The sequence below is a fragment of the Pipistrellus kuhlii genome, unplaced genomic scaffold (genome assembly GCF_014108245.1).
Source record: "Pipistrellus kuhlii isolate mPipKuh1 unplaced genomic scaffold, mPipKuh1.p scaffold_m20_p_3, whole genome shotgun sequence".
NCBI classification, from domain to species: domain Eukaryota; kingdom Metazoa; phylum Chordata; class Mammalia; order Chiroptera; family Vespertilionidae; genus Pipistrellus; species Pipistrellus kuhlii.
In genome coordinates, this window is record NW_023425529.1 from 32,169,213 (window position 1) to 32,184,895 (window position 15,683).

The following is a 15,683-nucleotide window of genomic DNA, read 5'->3' on the forward strand; positions in this document are numbered from 1 at the left end:
AACCTAACTCATCAACATTTTGTGATTAATTTTTGAAAGAATAGTCTCAAACTCTGAGTATCAGAGTTAAGTTACAGAAGAAAAGAGGAGAATGTTCACAGAAAGGCATGCTGGCTGGAACTAGCAGAGTCTCAAAGATCCTGTCCTCATACTGAAATTATTTTAAGCTTGTTTCTTTCTTCCTTTTTTAAATCAGAGTTACAGCAATCGTTTTCTGTACAACAATCAACACTTGTGAACTAAGCATTAGCAGTGAACACAATGCGTTTTTGTAAAGTATTATTTGAGGCAACTTTGTATCAAACCAAACCAAAACCACCCCCAAAAAGCTAAACTCAGATACAGAAGGCAGAGGGAAAGCTTTAGAAAGAAACAGTTCTTAAACCTTTCCTTGTCTAGCGAGTCTCACAATAGGAACTCTGAATTTACTCACCTGTATGTGTGTCCTGTGATTTCATTTCTGACCATGACACAATCCACCAGCCACTTGGCTAATAGTCCTGAGTTGTCGTGACCAATCTGCACGGTGGTCAGCTTCCCCAGGTTCTGGCACTGTCGGGACAGGACCACAGGTTATTCAGCGCCCGATCCCATCCCACTTCCTCTGGGCTTTCGCTGTGGTCCCGTGGTTCCACCTCCCTCAATTCATTGCAGAGGGCCCACTCTGCATGTGAGCTCTGCTCTGCACAGAGAAACACAGTCACATCCAATACATCCCAGCTAAGGAGACAGGAGGCAGGAGGCAGGTGGACTTGATCTAATGAAAGGACCGCCAAGCTGCTACACTCGAGATGCAAACAGTGGAAGCAGACGCTGGAGAAGGAAAGTTTATTTCTAACTGGGGGACCCAGAAACATCACACAGACAGTGATTTGTGCCTGAAAGGGTGAGAAGAATTTCAAGAAGCAGAAAAAGGGTGCTATTAGATTGAGTTACAGAGTGGTCAGAAAAACAACTATAGACACAATAAGAAAAAAAATCACTGACCCAGCTATTTTTGTTTCAAATAAAATACTCAGGCAGAACTGACCTTAAACCTCATTGACTAGATAGAAATCTTCAAAGCTATTGTTAAAACAACAAAACAGCATAGTTATCAACATCTTTCCTGGCCCTTTGTGGACAAGAACAAAAGAAAGTGATCGCTGAAACTGGTTTGGCTCAGTGGACAGAGCGTCAACCTGTGAACTGTCCCAGGTTCCATTCCGGTCAAGGGCATGTACCTTGGTTACGGGCACATCCCCAGTAGGGGGTGTGTGAGAGGCAGCTGATGGATGTTTCTCTCTCATCGATGTTTCTAACTCTCTATCCCTCTCTATTCCTCTCTGTAAAAAATCAATAAAAAATATACTTTTTTAAAAAAGAAAGTGATAACAGGAATGGTAAAAATAAATGTCAATTAAATGCTGATGTTTAAATTCTGATAAGACATCACAGACCCCACTGCCTATGTGCGGGTGGGGTGATCAGGGCTGAGTTCTTAGGCCCTTGACTTTGTTTCACAGTGAGAAGGCATCACACTGACTCAGGAGAGGGGAATGGCACCTTAAATCAGCTGTGGCTGCAGAGATGGAAGGAACTAGACAGACGTGAGGGAGTTTGGAAGCCGTATTATAGGGACGTACGGTGCAGTGTGTTCCGTTCTTGATAGTCAAAGAAAAGCTAAGGGCTTCAATCTTTTACATACAGACGGTTGTGAGTTCACTGGTTAGATAAGGCCAAAGTGGGATTCCGTGGGGAGAGCGCTATTCCTGGATCGCAAGGAACATGACAACAGGGTGCGCAGCTGGTACCACATCCCTCCAGAGCAGGCCCCGGCTTCCTCCAGCATGCCGGGACCTACCTGCCCGTGAGCTCACACACATGGGAATACTTCCCCAAGCGAGACCTGAACTACGACACGGAAAGGTATTTTTACAAAATTACTTTATAAATATCACCACGTGGTCTGCAAGCCATAAGCATGGACACAGTCCTGTGTCCACGGTCAGGCGGGAGGGTCTGCAGTGGGAATGAGGGCCGCTGTGGGGAGAAAGCTCTGAGTGCCAAGGCACTGGAGTCCCAGAGCAGGACTGGAAAAGGCCCCGGTGCACCATCACAGGTAGGAAAACACAGCGAACAATGACACTTACAACCAAGATACAAAACAAATTAGTGTGTTTACGACAACTTGACCGCAGGTACATGACCCCAGAAATGGTCCTCCGTGCTTGACTGTGCCTTTGTATTATCTGACTCAAGGCAAAGGAAAAAGTGAAACTGGTCTCCTTGTGCAGAATTACGTATGGCGCTTTCTGTGGGGACAGGTCTTAGCTGCACCGACCTCAAAGGTCATTTCGAGGAGGTTTTTGGGGATCTGCATCACTCCCGTGTCTCCCAGCTCCCCCGACACACAGATCCAGGGGTTCGAGGTGATGATCGCGTTGCTCAGCTTCTTGATGGGGATGATCACCGACCTATACGGAATCACTGGGGGGGGAAAATGCTGAAATTAGTGAAAAGTCACAATAAAATTCTCCAGGTAACAAAACAAACATGCCTTAAGAACTCTGTTGGCTTTCACATTTAAGTCACTTAAATATATGTTTTATTAATTTTGAGAGAGAGAAAGGAAGAGAGAAACACTGATTGAACACCCCTCCCTGGGGATCGAACCCACAACCCAGGCATGTGCCCTGACTGGGAGTCGATCTGCCGGCCTATTGGTGCCTGGGAGGACACTCAACCGACTGAGCCACACCGGCCAGGGCCACAGTTAATTCACTCTTTATGATCTATCAAGATGTACTTAGACAAAAAGATGAGATGATAGCCTCTCCTAGTTTGGGAAAATGAGGTCCAGTTTGTAAGCCCTAAGTTCTGATACCGGAGGTGGTTTCCCCAGCACATACACCACCATGTGTGCATGGCATGCATATATCACCATGGCGATATACCTCCCTGTGCATTTATATACAATCTTAGGCGTGAGCACCAGCACACTCGAGGGCTTGAATACTAACAGCGTTGTAAAGTGTTTTCATTGCTTTAGCGCTTTTATTAATTTTGCTTCAAAGTCGAGTCCACATGAGCATGGCTCCTGGCTGGTTTTGTATGAAAAAGGGGCTGCATGACTTCCTGACTAGCATCCCTGTTGCATTGCTGAACCGCCTTGGGCAGTGCTTTAAGGCACAGCATTTCTGAACATTTCCACCCCCATTTTACAGCTCAATATGCAAAGCCAAGAAAAGTAAACAACAGCCCCTCCAACTGGACACAACATAAGGTCTTTAAATGACAACTTGGAAACCTATGAAAGCGACTCACGGAGGGGCCTCAGGAAAGGAATCAAGATGTGGAAATGAGGCACACCACTAGGTGTCACTGTCCCACCACTGTTTTTGCTCAAATGTGGAAACACAATAAAGTTAGACATTACCACGCCCCCTCCATTTTCCTTTAAAAAAATGGGGGCGGCTCAAACACAGTAGCATTATCTTTGAGAGCCATACGTGGTTGTTTTTCCCCCCGAGAAAAGCAGGGTAGAATCCATATTTTTTTGTTGGTATTCTTGGGATTACTGATCACTCATTTACCAAAGCACTCCCTGAAAGCGGTCCAGGGAAGGAGAGCACACTCACTGGGCCAGATGTCCAGGTGCCGCCTCCCCATATGGCTCAGGGTTCAATGCATCCTCAGGTGAGGAAAATGAATGGGACAAACGGTTCATTTCCCTGATTTTACACAGACCGCATTTTTCATGTGGAGAGGATGACCTCCCTGTCTGTCTGTTTTGGCAGAAGGAGAGGAAATGCTAGAGGAAAGGCCCTACTTGCATGTTTCAGTCGTCACAAGAATCAAATCGTTTTTGGAACTGAAAGCAGAAGAGGTTAGAGCGAGACTATTTTGGGTGCCAGAGGTTTTTCTTAATTTCTTTCATTGACAGGATTAGAAAAGCTGCAGAAAAGAGCCAGCAGATGCACAACAGTGATTTCATCAAGTATAAAAAGTAACATTATTTAAACTCAGAATATATCTTTCATGAAGTATCTCAACTGCTCAAATTGAAAGAGTTTCTTAGCTGAAGAGAAATCTGCAGATATAAGGAGGATTTTAGGAGTCCTATTTCTTCTCTTTCAAAACTGTACATAACATTTTAGCTTTTCATTCCTGCAAGAACCTAATAACCTAATAAATGAGTACAAGCTTCCCAGATAAGTTGGCTCAGTAACCATTTCAACTCCAGTGTTCCTTGTCTGCCTCTACCAGAGACTAGAAAAACCAAAAACCTACACGATTCTGGCCAGTGAAATGCTAGTGATGTTTATGGTGATCGCTTGGAAAATTATGTTTTTCAAACACAGATTCTGACGCATTTTCCTTGGCATTCCTTCCTTCTTCCTACTGGAAAGAGGACTGAGAACTGTGACTAGAAGGTGATAAGCACACACTGAGGATTGTCTAGGAGGAGAGGGACGAAGAGCCCATGTCCAAGTCCTGGCTGGTGTTGCCTACTGGTTAGAGTGTTGGCCTAAGGACCAAAGGGTCACGGGTTTGATTCCTGGTCAAGGATATGTACCTTGGTTGCAAGTTTGATCCTGGCTCCAGCCAGGGCATATGCAGGAGGCAACCAATTGAAGTGTCTCACTCAATGTTTCTCTCTCTTTCTCCCTATCTCCCTGCCCTCTCCTCCCCTTCCACTCTCTCTAAAAATCAATGGAAAAAATATCCTCAGGTGAGGACTGGAAAAAAAGAGCTCATGTCCATGATGGCACTATGGACTACCTACTATAAGGCTTCTTGTTATGCAAGAAAAATAAAACTACTAATTTGTTTAAACAACTGTTTTGCAAGTTTCTGAAACTTGCAGCTGAACATAACCCCAAACTGATACAAGTAAAAAGTCTATAAACTAGGAAAGAGGACACACAGCTAATAAGGATTAGCAGCGGTGAAGAGAATAAATGCTTTAATTCAGCTTATCCAAACCCGTCAGCACCTCCTCCCTCCACAGCCTATACTCCCCATCAAGATCCTGAAGTCTTTCGGAATCACCAGAGAGTAACGATGTTCAGGTAGAAAAGTTTATTTTTATTACCTACTGATTCTTTCAATGTATAGGTTTTGGATAAGATCTATAAATATATTCCTTTTCACGTCCATCCCACTTCCTGTTGCAGACTGAGTTTCCCGGGAGGCAGACCCTGAGTCAGAAATCAGCACCAGAATGCTGCTTCTGGGATCCATGTGAGAGGAGAAAGCAGGCCTGGTGGAGGGAGAAGCTGTCGTAATGATGGCGAGTTCTGGGACAGCCTCTGACCAGGCAGAGCAGGCTGGCCCTGGCAGGAGGGCTCCCTGGGGTGAGGCACTCCCTCCCCACAGCACAGAGAGCCAAGGACCCTTCAATCCTAAAGGAGAGGCAGGTGGAGTGCGGGTGCAACAGTGTCCACCTCAGTATAGTAGGATATGTCTCACTTTTTAAAATATGAACCCTGTTCCATTAGTCACCCGAGCAATTCTTCCCTCAACAGCCGCCCCCAGACTTACTGATGGTGGTGAAGACACTGGTGAAGCAGAAGTAGTCCACTGCGTTGAGGGAGAGAAGATGGTATAGAAACTGTTCCCGTTCTTCTTCGCAGCACAGAAAGGCATACCGCTTATAAAGCTTTCTAGGAGAGAGCAGGGCAAGCACAACAACAGTGTAGGCTATTTCTCATTATCTCTCCCGTGAGAAGTAAACCCCTCTACTGAGACAAACCGGGTAGAAATTCTAATCTGGAAAGAACAGACAGTTCACAAAAACGAACATGCAGACAGGTAACGTCTTAAGCTAATCAGTCATTAAATGGGGGGGGGGGGGGGCGGGCGGGAAACAAACCACAACCCATGTTGTCTACGAAACTAATAGAGACCAGAAAGTGCTGACCAGTGCTGACGAGGGTGTGGACAATGAACAGCTAGCGATTCTGACAGACAGTGGGGCTGAGAGTTTCAGGAGAGCCATTTGCTGGTAATACCTCTTTTACACCAGTCACCAGTCCAGCATTAATTTTACAAGAGGAGCCACCCTGTAACGTGAGGTGATCAACACACGGTGGGCTGTCCCGGAGGAGAGGGGCAAAGAGCCTGCGTCTGGGATGGCCCTGTGGACCGCCTAGCCCCTGACTCCTCGTTACGTGAGAGAAACAGAACTACGGTGTGTCGACTTCTGCAATGCGCTTTGTAAGCACACAGGTCATGGAAACGGAAATGCCCCAACCTGTCTCACCTGGTGAGCGGCTGGTTAGACAGCAGCTGCTTGAGATGCTGGGACAAGAGCTTCTTTTCCAGAGACAGCCTGATCCACGCCCGAGCTCGCCCGACGTCAGTCTTGATCTCACCCATGTTCTGAATGTGCCTAAGGAACGGCAGCCACAGAAAAGACGTGAATCCTAAGGTTTGGAAAAGACCTCCGGGCTGCAGCTCTCTGCCCAGGAAAGTTCATTTACACTTCCGTGAAGCAATAAGGAGCACAGTTTATGTTGATTAAACCTTCAGAGGTTCTATCTTAGTTATGAATCTAGCCCCACATCAGAATTACCCTTAAAACACAAATGTACAGATAACGTCTTAAGATGCACAAAGCATTTGAAACCCATTAATCCTTTAACGTTTCATTATGTTCTTTCAGCCTCACAGATAAGCTGGCACTTGGTTATTCCTGACTCTCAGGAAAATAAAGTAAACAGGCTGGAATTCCAAGTTTTTGTTCAAAATAATTATTCTACAGTATAACGAAGTATCTGACGCAAATTTAACCCACTGAATTATTTGCCGCAGCTCTAGACAACACACGGAGAAGACGAAACCTTACTTTCTATGGCATCAGCAGACACGCTGTACTGCATTGACAAATTCAACATTTAAAAAATTTCTAAGACTTGAAAAATTGTGTGGCTATAAAGAAACAGTGCGGTCACTCGTCAGTAGAACGTCACATACTGTGGAAATTCACGTGGAAGTCAATGCTACCCCCATAGGCTGTGTTTATCTTCCTCAATGATTTTCTCCCTGAGGGGACGAAGGGCAGGCCGGAAGGACAAGCCCATGGGAGGGGCAACTGTAAAACCACCGAGGCCTTTGTGATCGGACCCGCCTTTAATTTTTTTTTTTTAAATCTAAAATGACTCATCCTAGCTGTAATAAATATTGCAATGAAACCTTTTGTCTGATGATTTTAAGCTTTCAGAATAAGGACTAAAGCCTTATTTTGCCACACACACACACACACACACACACACACACACACACTTCTCTTTTTTCCTCCCTCTCTCTCAATCCTTGGATCTGAACATTTAGGCCCTCGATATTAAGTGCTGATTTATAACCAAACACTCTTTTTTTTTAAAAATATATATTTTATTGATTTTTTACAGAGAGGAAGAGAGAGGGATAGAGAGTTAGAAACATCGATGAGAGAGAATCATCTGTCAGCTGCCTCTTGCACACCCCCCACTGGGGATGTGCCCGCAACCAAGGTACATGCCCTTGACCGGAATCGAACCCGGGACCCTTCAGTTCACAGGCCGACGCTCTATCCACTGAGCCAAACCGGTTTCGGCAATAACCAAACACTCTTGGAAAAAACAAGATGTAAAGCATTACATCACCTCACACAGACACACTGAATGAGATTTCAGACACGTGCAGACACGTGTGAATGAGATTTATGACGCACTTATTTTTAAAGGGCTGATACCATTATGGATGGTGATGAACGGAGAAGGCTGGGGGCAAGCAGGCCCCCCTAGGAGCCTGGTTCTTACTGGTGGTGGTGGTGGCAGTGCTGAGCCTGACGGCCCAGGGTGAGCCCCTGCAGCAGCACTGGCTGTCCCTCAGTCCTACCGACATTCCCCGAAGGCTGGCACGGCTGCTGTGGGGAAATAAATGCTCAGGCGTTTTTACCACTTAACTTTCCACAGTATCTACATGGAACCCCATGAGTGCCGGGTGGGCTCTGAGCCCCCATAACCCTAAGAATACCAAGTTAATTCAAAATGAATTCACTGAAAATGAATCCATATGGAGGCTGATAAGTACTGAATGTTTCCCTACCTACCCTTCCTACTCTAAAACAGTAAACTCTACTGAAATTAGTGTTATGCTGACCTTAAACAGGTAGGTGAAGAATGATAGAGTGGAAAATAATTATAATTTAAAAAACAATCTGTGTTTAAGGAAAATGGGGAGGATTGGAGTACATAAAACAAAACGTATTTTATTTAGGTGGCAATCCGCATCCCCATCATAAAAGCATTTGTGCCAGTGTCTTTGGTGGGAGGCGAGGGATCTGTCACAGCAGTGGCTCCTGAGATTCCGTATCCCATTACCTCTTCCCTCTGTGATTGTATTCATGTCTGAGTCCCAGCTTCTGCTGGAACGCTTTCCTTGACTGTGACAGCCTCCAACGACCTAATTTATGAAATTCTGTAGTCTAATCGACATGCTCCATGCACTGCCTACTTTGATCATTTTCTCTTGGTTTATGCTTTTTCAGCTTGCCAAGGTCCCTGAGGACAAGCAAGGAGCCAATACCTCTGAGTAGCCTTGCATCCTTCTTTGTACCTATAAGGCCCAGAACATATTAGGAGCTAAAAAAAAATATCACAAAACAGCTCTGTTGCTTTGTATATCACTATCTAATTTTATGCTTAAAGACATTTATATGTGTTGTGTTATTAAACTTTAATCCAAATCTATTCAATGTTTTCCTGTGTAGCTACATCATTTTAATTAAATTCTCAACCGAGAATATGTGGTGATTTTTAAATTGATTTTACAGAGAGGAAGGGAGGGAAAGACAGACAGACAGATACACTCATACACTCAAAGAGAGAGAGAGAGAGAGAGAGAGAGAGAGAGAGAGAGAGAGAGAGAGAGAGAGAGACACCCCCAAACCAGGAATGGAACCCACAACCTTTCAGTGTATGGAATGACCCTCTAACCAACTGCATGGCATGTAGTCATACCATTTTAATCTGTTTTTAGATGGAATAACTTATTACAGATAGTTATAAAGGCATTTAGCATAAATAATATCATACAAGTATTATTGCTAGTAAAATAGAGCCTGTTAATTCACAGAAAAGCATACGTGGTGTGGTTTAAATAATTTATCTACTTGATTTAGTTTTTAATCTTGATACAAAGCTTTCTAATTTAAACAAGTTTTATGTACTTTGTCTTATCTGATCATCACAGTAACTAGTGAGAAGGAGGACATAGTTATTTCCCTGTAAAGATGAGAAAACGGAGACTCCTTCAGACTGAGGGACCCACCCAAGGTCACAGAGATCACATGTTATTCTAGAGGAGCCACCCACTTCCTTCCAGTCTCCTCTTCCTGGCACTTACATTCTTGGAGGAGCTCCCCTTCCACAAACTCACACCACCGGGGGCCCCGTGACCCACGGCCCCATGCTCCTAACCCCTTAGCCAGTCACATTTCCTCTCGGAAGCTGGGAATGAGTACCCTAATCAAGCGAGTTCTCAATGAGTGCTTAAAATAAGACAGGCTGTTAGAGCCAGGGCTTGGGAGAGCACGTGCACAAGACAGCCAGGAAGGACAGGAGAGAAGGGGAGAAGCAGAGAGGATTTGCTTCCTGTGAGACAAGATTGTTTTCCTCCCAGCTGCAATTCTTGCTCTTGAGTTCTGGAAGATACCCTTACATATCTCCAATGAATCCTGTGTTTGCTGAAGCCAGTCTGAATGAGTTTCTTATTTTAAAAAATATATATTTTATTGATTTCTCACAGAAAGGAAGGGAGAGGGATAGAGAGCTAGAAACATTGATGAGAGAGAAACATCGACCAGCTGCCTCCTGCACGCCCCCTATTGGGGATGTGCCCGCAACCAAACTACATACCCTTGACTGGAATTGAACCCGGGACCGTTCAGTCCACACACCGATGCTCTATCCACTGAGCCAAACCGGTTTCAGCCAAATGAGCTTCTTATTATGTGTCCTGGACTCCTTACAGCTGCTTAAGCAATCTGGTGCCAAGACTCTGTTTCCCCAAACTGAATGATTTCTAAGACTGATAGCACCTAAGTAAGTGTAATCTACACTTCCTGGTGCTTATTTTACTGCATTAATAGTGAATGCTAGTAATATTCATTAGAGAAAATAAAAGAATCAGCCAATTTTATAATAAGCTCATATCCTGTACAGTCATAAAAATTCCTCAAAATAGTCCTTCCCAAGGGTAACAACATCAATCATGACTACTCAGCTTGTGTTGAATAAAACCAGATGTTCATTAGCACAGGTGTACACATCTATACTAATAAAAGGGTGATATGCAAATTGGTCACGACACCTTCACAGTAACAACCAAATAGCAAGCTGCATGCGATGACAAGGTCGGCAGGGGAGGCAGTGAGAGGTGACCAGGCTGGCAGAGGGGGGCAGTGAGGGGCGACCAGGCTGGCAGAAGGGGACAGTGAGGGGCAACCAGGCCAGCAGGGGGGACAGTTGGGGGCGACCAGACTGGCAGAGGGGGGCAGTTAGGAGTGACCAAGCCAGCAGAGGGGGCAGTGAGGGGCGACCAAGCTGGAGGGGTGGGGCAGTTGTGAGTGACTAAGCCAGGGCAGTTGTGGGCGACCAGGCTGGCAGAAGGGGGCAGTTGGGGGTTACTAGGCCAGCAGGGGGGCCAGTTAGGGGTAATCAGGCAAGCAGGCAGGTGAGCAGTTAGAAGCCAGCGGTCTGGATTGTGAGAGGGATGTCCGACTGCTGGGATGTCCCTGTGATAGGGCTGAAACTGGCAGTTGGACATCCCCAGAGGAGTCCCAGATTGGAGAAGGTCCAGGCTGGGCTGAGGGGACCCACCCCTGCCCTGTGCATGAACTTCATGCACCGGGCTTTTAGTTATTTATAAAAAGATAAAGTCACTTGCCAATTTGCCCTCAAGTAACTTATCCCCATCTTTATATGTAAATAGAATATTTCTAGGATTTATTCACATCCTCTTCATGTTTACATATTCAGACTTATCTATATTTGAATTATAGTATTCACAATCTCCTAGATCATATAATGTTCTGCTATGCCCCACATCATTAATTATATTTTGCCATTAAGAACATAAGGCCCAACAGCTAGATGGTATGTGCATAGCTACTTTCGAAAAAAACTGGCAACAATGGTACCACCACAATAATACTCCTCTTCTCTCTGTAGATAATCAGTCCAGTTAGTTACTGTCCCCAGGCTCTCTCACTGGAATAAAAAGACATTGTGTAAGTGACAGTTTGGTGATATTTGGCAACTCTGAAAGTCTTAGGAAGGGGCCTGCGATACTAAGACAAAGGGGACAGCCTTCAGACAGGTGTCCTGGGCTCCTTACAGCAGCTAAGCAATCCAGTGCCAAGACTCTCAACATCTGTGAGAACTCCAAATCCTTAAACTGCCAATGTATTTGCCTCAAGAGATGAACTTAAGAAGATGAGGTAAAGACAGAGGCATGTGCCCAACAGAGAGCATGGGCTCAGAGAGAGATACCACCCAATCCTTAGAAAATACGCTTTTCCTTCAATTGTCCAGATGTAAAGAAACCAGACTTTAGAATATTACTTGGGTGGTGTTCTTGGATCTACTACAGCAACTATTTAAGTAGCAATTAGGGACTAACATGAAGTACTAACCCAGAATTTGGAAATAGGGAAATAAGCTGGTCTGTGGGGCCCACAACAGGGTGATGGGGGTGGGGGCGCCACTGGCACCCACCTTGGCTGGTTGCCTAGCGCCATCCGCTCGCCGGCCCCAACTAGGGGCAGCTCCTGTGTTGAGCATCTGCCCCATGGTGGTCAGTGTGCATCATAGTGACCAGTCATTCTGCCAGTCAGTCAAGTTGCATATTAGGGTTTTATTAAATAGGATTACGTTTAGCCTGATGTGTACCCATAGACTGTTGCTAGCCAGGGCAAGTGATCTAGACTTTATTGTAAGATCACCATATATCCAAGAAGAAGAAATAGTAGGGTAAGCACAGAAATATGGGAACTAGGATGTAATCCAGGTAAGCAATTTTAGGGGCTTAGACTAGAGAGGTCATTGTTCATTGATCTAACAGTCCATGGAATAAGTGAGCAGTAGTTACAACTATTCCTCTTATGCTGGCCATTCAAAGGAATCATAAGCCACACAAGGACAACTACATGTCATCTACCAAGGAACACATCATTTAAGTTATAAGTATATAAAACTTACTCAGACTACAGAAACCAACGTTTACTGAACTTTTACTATGAGCCAAGTACTTTTTCAAACTTTTTTTTAAAAAATATATTTTACTGATTTTCCACAGAGAGGAAGGAAGAGGGATAAAGAGCTAGAAACGACGATGAGAGAGAAACATTGACCAGCTGCCTCCTGCACACCCCCTGCTGGGGATGTGCCCACAACCAATGTATAATACATGCCCTTGACCGGAATCGAACCTGGGACCCTTCAGTCCGCAGACCGACGCTCTATCCACTGAGCCAAACCGCTTTCGGCGAGCCAAACCAGTTTCGGCTTCTTCAAACTTTTTACAGTAATAGACTATAGGCTAATTCACTTAAATTTCATTTCAATGCTATAAGATAGATAACTTTTAAAATCTCTACTTGAGAGATGGGAAATTGAGGCACAGAGAAGTTACAAAAACTGCTTGGGGTCACACAGCTAGTAAGTGGTGAAGCCAGGATGTGTTACCACTCTACTATGCTGCCGCTCATAATAGTTATGCTTTTCACTCCCAAGTACCTGACAAATCAAGTAAATATCCTACTAACACTACTAAAGCAATAAAGTTACAAGTGTTATAAATGTTACATTATTCATTTTTTTAAAAATATATTTTTATTGATTTTTTACAGAGAGGAGGAGAGAGGGATAGAGAGCTAGAAACGTCGATGAGAGAGAAACATCGACCAGCTGCCTCTTGCACACCCCCACTGGGGATGTGCCCACAACCAATTTACATGCCCCCGACCGGAACTGAACCTGGGACCTTTTAGTCCGCAGACCGACGCTCTACCACTGAGCCAAACCGGTTTCAGCATAATATTCACTTTAAGCCCAGGTTTTTAAGAGCTGACTAAGTATTATACCTAAAATGTCTAAAAGAAAAAAACCTCTGCCTCTCTCATTCAATACATCTTCTTAGCTACCCTGATGCCTTCTAATGATGTCTAAGACCAGTAACTGCAAGTGATCTCTCTCAGATTTGTATTTGCTTCCAATTAAACCTGCTTGACAACAGTTTTTCTGCCACATCACTTGACCTTATTTGCAGATTTTTTAAAAACTGTATTTGTGTGTAGCAAGTATTTACAGAAGTTTTAAAAAGCTGAACAAAAGAAACTGTAAAATAATTTACAGCTCCTTTAAAACTCTTTTCTGTTGCATTTTCCCTTTGGAGTTAATGTCAGGAAAAATATAACAGTGTGAAAGTAAAATAAACAAGGTCATAAAAATGTGATTTTTGAGAATACATAAGCCAAAAATAAACACAGCCAAAATCATTTGAGCAATTTAAGTGAAAGCCATACTATTTCAAAGTTACCACCACTTGCTAGCACATATAACAAATACCTCATGTCTTGGATAAGGGAGACCCTGAGTGTTGGCAACATAACTCCTGAGTCAGATTTTCTTCTTTCTGGTCCCAGGGCAACTAGGAAGAAAAATATCGACAAAGTGTTAGAAAAATAACAGTAAGAAAAAAAATCTATATGATTCACATTCTATAAATAAATACTTTTTTTTTTCAGAGAGGGATAGAGTGTTAGAAACATAGATGAGAAAGAATCATCGGTCAGCTGCTTCCTGCACACCCCCCACCAGGGATGTGCCCGCAACCAAGGTACATGCCCCTAACCGGAATCGAACCTGGGACCCTCCAGTCCGCAGGCCGACGCTCTATCCACTGAGCCAAACCAGTTTCAGCTAAATACTTTAAAACTACTTTTGAAGAACAAATTTTGAAGACAAAAGAAAAGATCAAATTGTTGTCACTTTATTAATGCAATCAACTGGCTATATTCTTCCCAATTAATCTGGAGCTGTGTTTGTAAATTTAAAATGAATTATAAAAGACCACTTAGCAACTAATGTAATGTGTGCAAATTCTGGCCATAATGGCCAGTCATTTTCTAAAGTTATTTATACTAATTGAACTGGATAATTACATGAAAGCAGTATCTATAAATTAAGCCACTGAGCATGTGAATTATCTCTGGGCTCATGCATTGCAATCCCACAATCTCCCTATACACCAGGACTTCAGATTGCGTTGCTGCTTTATAACGTTGACGAGATGCCACAGGAACCTCACTCTTGTTTATATGAATTGGCCTGTGGTAAAATGGGGTTCATTATGTGTCGTTTCGCTTCAAGATGCAGAACCTACCAATGACATTAAGTGAGGACTTTCTGTACTCAGGGGAAGCAGACCTACGCTGGCTGCTGCACACCCTTAGCGCTGCCATGGAGGTGGGAGAGACTCCCACCACCACAGCTGCACTCGCCAGCTGTGTGCCTGGCTTCTGGCTGAGCGGCGCTCCCCTGTGGGAGTGCACTGACTGCCAGGGGGTAGCTCCTGTGTGGAGTGTTTGCCCCTTGGTGGTCAGTGTGCGTCATAGTGACCGGTCGTTACATCATTCAATCTATTGCATATTAGCCTTTTATTATATAGGATGGTCTTTGATTACCTCCTACCCACCCACCCACTCACGATCGGGGCTAGGGAGGGATGCGGGAGGGAAATTTCTATATTATCTGCACATTGTGCTGTGAACCAAAAGCTGCTCGAAAATATAAAGTCTACTAAAAAAATACTAAGAAAGTCAACCCTGCTATGGTCCTCTCGCTAAGACAAACCTTTTCCATTCTTCTGCAACTCTTAAATGTCTGACTGCTGATAGTGCTGCTTTTGAGGGAGTAATGATCTATCATCTAGGCTCATCCTGGCTGAATGTTAATAAGAGCAGGGCTCAGCTCTGGCCGGGTAGCTCAGTTGGTTAGAGCATTGCCCCAATACGCTAAGGTTCCAGGTTCAGGGCACATCTGAAAATGCATTAATTACTAAGCTTAATAGTTGGCAAACAAAAAGTGTTTTTTGAAAAACCAAATCAAACCAAATAAACCACCTGGATTTAAAAGCAGAGAGAACTGTTCATTTCTGTACAATTAGGACTCACTCTTTCTCAATAATGAAATATCTCATTTTTAAACTGATGTGTTTATATGTATCTCACACTGTCATATTTTTAAATCCTAACTTCATGGGCTGAATCATCAAAAGTGTTAGAGCAATATTTATAAAATCCACTCCTCCAAAGCAGACAATAATTTGACTTCAAAAGCTGCATGGTTTATATTTATCCTCATAAGGGTCAGTAAAATATTTAGCTTATGTTCATCTGTGCTTCATTAGCTCTTCAGCACCTGACAGTGCAGTACAGTGCCTGCACGGGGCTCTGAAGAAACACTTGGCGTTTCTTAGCCTTGAGTTCAGAGTTTTGCTGGGCCCATGACTGACTGATTGGTGGCCACTGGAAACAGCTGGATCTCTGGGCTCCAGCTCAACCACCCAACATTTGACCTGCCAACGCCACCAAGCTGCCAGTGTTGCCCCGCAGCTGCTGTCTAACAGCTGGACAGTCTCACATGCCCCACTTG

The 15,683-nt window shown here is 44.1% G+C and overlaps 1 protein-coding gene across 2 annotated transcripts in view; it reads right to left on the bottom strand.

Moving 5' to 3' along the window:
- DENND5B (DENN domain containing 5B) overlaps nucleotides 1-15,683 on the bottom strand; it is a 154,767-nt gene that overhangs the window by 15,453 nt on the left and 123,631 nt on the right. For both annotated transcript variants that reach the window (XM_036456683.2, XM_036456682.2), the window contains 5 exons: nucleotides 13,596-13,677; nucleotides 6,248-6,376; nucleotides 5,527-5,648; nucleotides 2,324-2,469; nucleotides 434-552 (listed from right to left, as the gene is read on the bottom strand). In XM_036456683.2, the coding sequence (XP_036312576.1) occupies nucleotides 434-552; nucleotides 2,324-2,469; nucleotides 5,527-5,648; nucleotides 6,248-6,376; nucleotides 13,596-13,677 (598 nt within the window). The remainder of the gene's footprint in view (nucleotides 1-433; nucleotides 553-2,323; nucleotides 2,470-5,526; nucleotides 5,649-6,247; nucleotides 6,377-13,595; nucleotides 13,678-15,683) is intronic.